Here is a 6,302-nt window from a genome sequence, read left to right on the forward strand (position 1 = left end):
ACGTTTGGCCATCTCCTGGCAACACGTTCCACAGGTTAATTGTGCATTGGGTGAAAAAGTATTTGCTCTTCTTTGCGTTAAACCTTCTGCCTATGAATTTCCCTGGGTGACTGAGTTTTTGTATTGTGGGAAAAAGCAAATAACACCCCTCTATTCACTTTTCCCACACCATTCATGATTTTATAGTCTATCGTATCCCCCCCTTAAACAGGGACAGAGCATGATCTTCCTTAGCTCTGGCAGAGACCTCAGAATCAAGGAAACAATTCTCGCTCCGCGGGGCCAGTTTTTTAATACTTTCTAACGCTTTGGTGGAGGCGCTGTGGTATTGCATTGGTGTCAATGAGATCAATACCAGCCCCATTACTATCTCAAGCATCTGAACCCAAAGGTAGAATAAGTGTAGTACTCACAGTAACCTAAAGATATCTGAGCAATTTCTAGCTGCACTCTGGCTTCTTTTATGGCAACCAGCTACCAGGGATAGTCAAGCACACAGGGCTGGCTCCAGGCACCAGCGTTCCAAGCAGGTGCTTGGGGCGGCAATCTGCAAGGGGCGGCAGTCCATGTGTTTCTGCCCCCAAGCAGCGCGCCGAATTGCCGCCGCAGGGGCAGTCCGTGTGCCGTTAGGGCGGCACGCGCGTTTCCACGGCGGTGGCAATTCGGCGGCAGCTTCTATGTTCAGTTGCCCGCGGCGGCAATTTGGCGGCTTCTGTCTTCCGGCTGAAGACAGAAGCTGCCGCTGAATTGCCGCCACTGCGGAAACGCGCATGTCGCCCTAACAGCACACGGACTGCCCCCGCCATCCGTGGCGGCAATTTGGCGCGCTGCTTGGGGCAGCAAAAACAGTAGAGCCGGCCCTGCAAGCACAGGTCTCTGTTCTTCATTACAATTCCCAGCCAATATTTTATTCATTCTTTCTTACACTACAGCCACGAAGCCCTCTGGGCCAAATGACATCACCCATGTTGTAGCAAAACCACAAAAGAACTGGGAAGACAAGGCATTCGCTGTACAAACTACAGAGCCACGTCAGGAACAAAAGAGGAAGAGCGTGGGAAAAATCTGCATCGGAGAACGACAGCAGCTAGACTTTTAGTGGTAGCTTCTCAGCTGGAGTCAGTAGCACAGCTCCTCTGAAGTTAAGAAAGCGACATCCATTGACACCAGCTGAAGAGGTGGGTGCTTGGATGAAAATGAATTCAGTTAGACTCAGGAAAATCGAGCGTCCCTCTGCTGAAGTCAACAGACCAGCACTTCGTGTGTGAGAGGAATTTGAAGCCCTCCTTGGTCCAGAATTTCAGCTGGTATAAATGTGTATAACTCCATTGAAGCCACTGTGCTGATTTACAACAGAAGTGTATCTGGTCCGTTGTCTGCTGCATGTGATATTAAAGGTGTACAGAGTAAGATCCCATTAAGTGTCATCATCACTTAAGCAAAGGAATTGCAGAGTGTCAAACGCCACCAGTCTGATTTGACAGCACTTTGCACACATATAAAGACAATACAAGATTCAAGAGTCCCTAAATATTTCTACCATAGACAATCTCTTTCAGCTTGGTTCTCCTCTCACTTGCCTCATGTTTATGCAGTGGCTTTAATGGAGTTACTCCTGATTTGCACCGGTGTAAGTGAGAAGAGACTGTAGTAACCATATTGCTTACATTTTGTGGTGAAACTAATTAATTCCCACCCTCTGCATGCTTTTAAACGAAGATTGTCAATGCAGTGTGTACTGAAATAACAGAGTCAACTCTTATGGGCCATGGCAGCATGCATTCTCTTGGAATGTTGGAAATAAATGGAAGCTACACCTCTACCCCGATATAACGCGACCCGATATAACACGAATTCGGATATAACGCGGTAAAGCAGCGCTCCGGGGGGGCGGGACTGCGCACTCCGGCGGATCAAAGCAACTTCGATATAAAGCAGTTTCACCTAAGATTTTTTGGCTCCCAAGGACAGCGTTATATGGGGGTAGAGGTGTATTTATTTTTGATCCAGCGTACCAGATTGAAAAAAGAGTGAGGAGAGGCCCAAGGCTGGGGAATGTATTGCAAAATTTAAAGTCATATTTTGGACATTTAATTTTGGGCAATTTTATGCCCTTCAAACTTCACTGTGTGGGTGTGAATTTCTGCATTCTAAAAAGCCAATTTTAAATCTGTCTGCATTTTTTTCTGTAGAAAGAAAGAAAGAAAGACTGATTGGAATTTTAGCCCATTTCTTTTTTTTAACAAAACTAGGACCATTTATGGATTCTTAACTAAGCGCGGGGGTTTTCAAAACAGCCTAGGGGGTTTAGGTGCCCAAATCCTATTCAGTGGGAGTTCAGCACCTTATTCGCTTGCGCTCATTTGAAAAATCCCAGCAGAAATTTAGAAAAACTTGATGTTCAAATGGTTTTGCCTTTGGGTGGGTGAAATTCACCTTCATGCAGACAGACAGCCCAAGGGCTATAGCAGGACTTAAGTCACGTGTAGGCATTAGCCTGTCCTCTGCACAGGGGTGAATTTCACCCTAGATCCTGCTCTTGGTGGCAACGCTCAATGGGGCAGAGTCAAGCCCTGGGCTATCTGCGGTGGGGTCATGCACTGTGATGTATCTTACTGGCATTTCATTCATCACTGCAGCATTTTGCAACCAGTTTGGCTGTCAGGAGACGATAAAACCTTTTTCTTTCTATGCCATTTATTTATTTTTTACTCATATTCCGGCAGTGATGGGCTTGGTTTTTGGAGCTTAGTTCCTGTCACTTCTTCTGCTGGAAGAGGTTGTTCTCAGAGAGTACGCTTTCATACCACCAGGGCTGCCTCCGGAGGAGAAGGAGAGGCCCCCGCTGCCCATTCCGCTTCCCAGGCCGATTCCTCCTCCAAAGCCATACCCACCCGCGCCGCTGTATCCGCCTCCAGCACTAGAATTGAGCACAGCTATGGAGCAAAAACAAAACCATCGTAAATGCCCAGGTTTGCAGATCCACTACAGTCAGCACCAGTCAGTTGTGCCCAGCTGGTGCAGAGAGAGGGCCTGATTCTCCATCGCCCTGCCCCCTGTGTCGTGATTCACACCAGTTCAAAGAGACTGCCAAGTGTGCAAAGGAGCCATTTTGTGTGTCCTTTGCACTCATTTTTGCACTGGTGTAAATCCCAACACAGGGTGCAGAACAATGGAGAATCAGGCCCAGAGGGTGCCATGGGAACAGCAGCACGATCTGGCCACAAGGCCCCAGTCCTGCCCACCCCTGTCCTCATGCAGATTCCCATTCACAATGGGACTCCCACAAGGAAGCAGGTTTCTTTTCCATGTTGGCTTTTGAAAAATAATTAAATTGCATATTATCAAATAAAAGAAATGAAACGAAAAGCCTGGAGCACCCACGGAATCAGCTCCTGTAGTCATACTCCTGCTAGCTCTCATCGGAGCTAGCACGCTACACACAGTAGTGGAGCCGCGGCAGCTCAGGCGGTGGGGTCAGGAAGGTTTCTACGTGGCGCTCCCCCGCCGGCGGGGCTGGAGCTGTGAGTGCCGGCTCGTCAGAAGCCCGGTCGGCTCCGCGCAGCGACCGGCATGTCCCTGCGGCCCCAAGGAGCAAGGGAAGCTCCGCCCACTGACCCCACCCACTGCACCGGCTTCGCAGCTCCCACTGGCCGGGAACCGCAGCCAATGGGAACTGCAGGAGCAGCGCCTGTGGGCACGGGCAGCACGCGCCGCGCAGAGCCTCCTGGCCCCTCCGCCTAGGGGCCGGACATGGCGGCTGCTGCTGGGAGCAGCGCAGAGCCAGGGCAGGCAGGGAGCCTGCCTTAGCCCCGCTGCGCTGCTGACTGTGAGCCACCTGAGGTAAGCGTCACCCGGCCAGAGCCCACACCCCAAACCCCCTGCCCCAGATCGGAACCCCCTCCCGTACCCTAACTCCCTCCCAGACCCCAGACCCCAACCCCCACCCGCACCCCAAACCCCCTGCCCCAGATCGGAACCCCCTCCCGCACCCAAACTCTCTCCAAGACCCCACCCCCCCACCCCTACCTGCACCCCAACCCTCTGCCCCAGCCCTGAGCCACCTCCCACACCCAAACTCCTTCCCAGAGCCCACACCCCAACCCTCCTCTTGCACCCCAACCCCCTGCCCCAGCCCTGAGCCCGCTCCCGCTCTCCAAACCACTTGGCCCCAGCCTGGAGCCCCCTCCTGCACCCCAAACTACTCATCCCCAGTCCCACACCAGCATCCCCAGCCGGAGCCCTCACCACCTCCTGCACACCAACCCCCTGCCCCAGCCTGGAACCCCCTCCCGCACTCTGAACCCCTAATTTCTGGCCCCACCCTGGACCTAGGGGAAGCCCCAAGCCTTCCCCCCGCCCCCAGGCAGGGCTGTGTGTGGCCTGTGACTGTTTTTTTCTGTGGGTCAGTGGCCCCTGATAGAAAAAGGGTTCCCCACCCCGGTCTATAGGATACTATTGGGGTCATCCTCATTCATTTTCTCTAGGGATACAATACAATAAAGTAAATGGCCTATGAACTTTGAATTGCATTTTCTCAAACCTCTCTAGGGAAGGAATTAATTGTAAAGCCAACTCACAGATGCTGACATTCCTGGCGTGGTCCCCAGCCAACCTGTTGATGGAGGAAAACAAAGGCAAGAAAGAAGAATATTGGTTAGACTTCTCATCAGATATGGTACCCAGAGGCTTCTGGCTTTGAAGATCAGCACAATGGGAATGCATTATGATTGCTGTTATAAATAATGAATATGAGACAGCTGTATCATCAGGTACTTTGTCCACTGCTAACAACGAACATGCTCCAGCCCTTCAGGACATGTGTTGTTAATGGCACATTAGTGGCACATCCTACTCCGACAGGAGCTGATGGAAGTAGATTTGGTTGAAAATTTTCCATCAACGTGTGTTATTTTTAATAGAAAACCGTTTTGTTGGGGTTTTATTTTTTGACAAAATGGATGTTTCCATGGAAAATGTCACTTTGGTCAAAACAATTTTTGAATTTTGGTTAAAAAAATGAAAAAATTTTCCCACGACCAATTATCTGTTTACACTGAATTTTTTTTTTTTTTGCCAGCAAGAGAAAACAGAACATGCTTTGAGCAGGGGGTTGGACTAGGTGACCTCCTGAGGTCCCTTCCAACCCTGATATTCTATTATTCTATGATTCTATGTTTCATTTTAAAAAATGAAACGTTTCGAAGAAAAATGCTGTCAAAACTAAAAAAAAAATATTCATTTTCATTGAAATTTTTCACAGGGAAAAACAATCAGCTCTAAATGGGATTTTTGCTATGGACGTCAATGGAAACGCAGCAGGGCATTGAAATCTGTTCTGGGCTCACGTGGGACTGATGTGGTGCATTCGCTTTTCCCTGCCTCTGGGGTTAACTTTTCTCCCACCTCCATGAATATTCCCATTCGACAGATGTACCTTTGCAGTAATGCCCCAATCCAGAGAGGAGCTGAGAACTTGCCTCTCCCATTGATGATGATGGTCATTGAACCCCCATCTCTCAGGATCAGGCCCTGTACGTCTTTTACCTTTATGGAGTAGTTTTAAAGCCCTAAATCCTGCTCCAGTTAAGACAGGGGTAAAACTCTCGTTGACTTCAAAGGAAGTAGGATTGAGCAAATGATACAGCAAATGATGCCTCATGGAAAACTCTGAACAACACAGGACCTCATTCCTTACTGCCTGGCTCTTGTCACCATTCACCCCCACGTGCAAAGCAGGTGTGAAATGCCACCATTCTGATGTGGGAGCATCACACATCTTCTTTGCACAGATGTAAATAACAGTTCAAAGAGGAGGACAACGGAGAAACGGGTCCTTCTTTCTAGAAACGATTTTGTATGCTGTACGCACCATGGGTCAGACCCTCTGGGGTAAGTTGGCCTAGTTCTGATGCACTATTCCAATGATTTTAGGCCTGTATATTGCACCCACCTGCTCTCTTCTCCCTCCAGCAGCTTCCTGTAGGTGGCGATCTCGATATCCAGCGCCAGCTTGACGTTCATCAGCTCTTGGTACTCCCGCAGCTGACGCGCCATGTCCTGCTTGGCTTTATTCAGGGCAGCCTCCAGCTCCTCCTGTTTTGCCATGGCGTCTTTGATGGCCCTCTCACCACGTTCCTCGGCCTCAGCAATGGCTGCCTCCAGCTTGGCGCGCTACAAGTGCACAACACAGGACTTGGTGTGTGTTTCAGCCCCTTGGTGTGGTATTTCTGTTCTACTATCTATCTATGCCATCCATGGTATACACCCATCCCTCTATGCCATCTATGGTATCCATCCAT

At 49.7% G+C, this 6,302-nt stretch overlaps 1 protein-coding gene across 1 annotated transcript in view; it reads right to left on the minus strand.

Moving 5' to 3' along the window:
* Positions 1 to 905: 905 nt before the first annotated feature.
* LOC112119686 (keratin, type II cytoskeletal cochleal-like) overlaps positions 906 to 6,302 on the minus strand; it is a 19,632-nt gene continuing 14,235 nt past the window's right edge. The window contains exons 7-9 of the mRNA XM_026660699.1: positions 5,954 to 6,174; positions 4,581 to 4,615; positions 906 to 2,936 (exon numbers count right to left, since the gene is read on the minus strand). Coding sequence (XP_026516484.1) covers positions 2,749 to 2,936; positions 4,581 to 4,615; positions 5,954 to 6,174 — 444 coding nt within the window. The 3' untranslated portion in view covers positions 906 to 2,748. The remainder of the gene's footprint in view (positions 2,937 to 4,580; positions 4,616 to 5,953; positions 6,175 to 6,302) is intronic.

This window comes from Terrapene carolina, unplaced genomic scaffold (assembly GCF_002925995.2).
Source record: "Terrapene carolina triunguis isolate 2854851 unplaced genomic scaffold, T_m_triunguis-2.0 Scaffold836, whole genome shotgun sequence".
NCBI lineage: Eukaryota > Metazoa > Chordata > Testudines > Emydidae > Terrapene > Terrapene triunguis.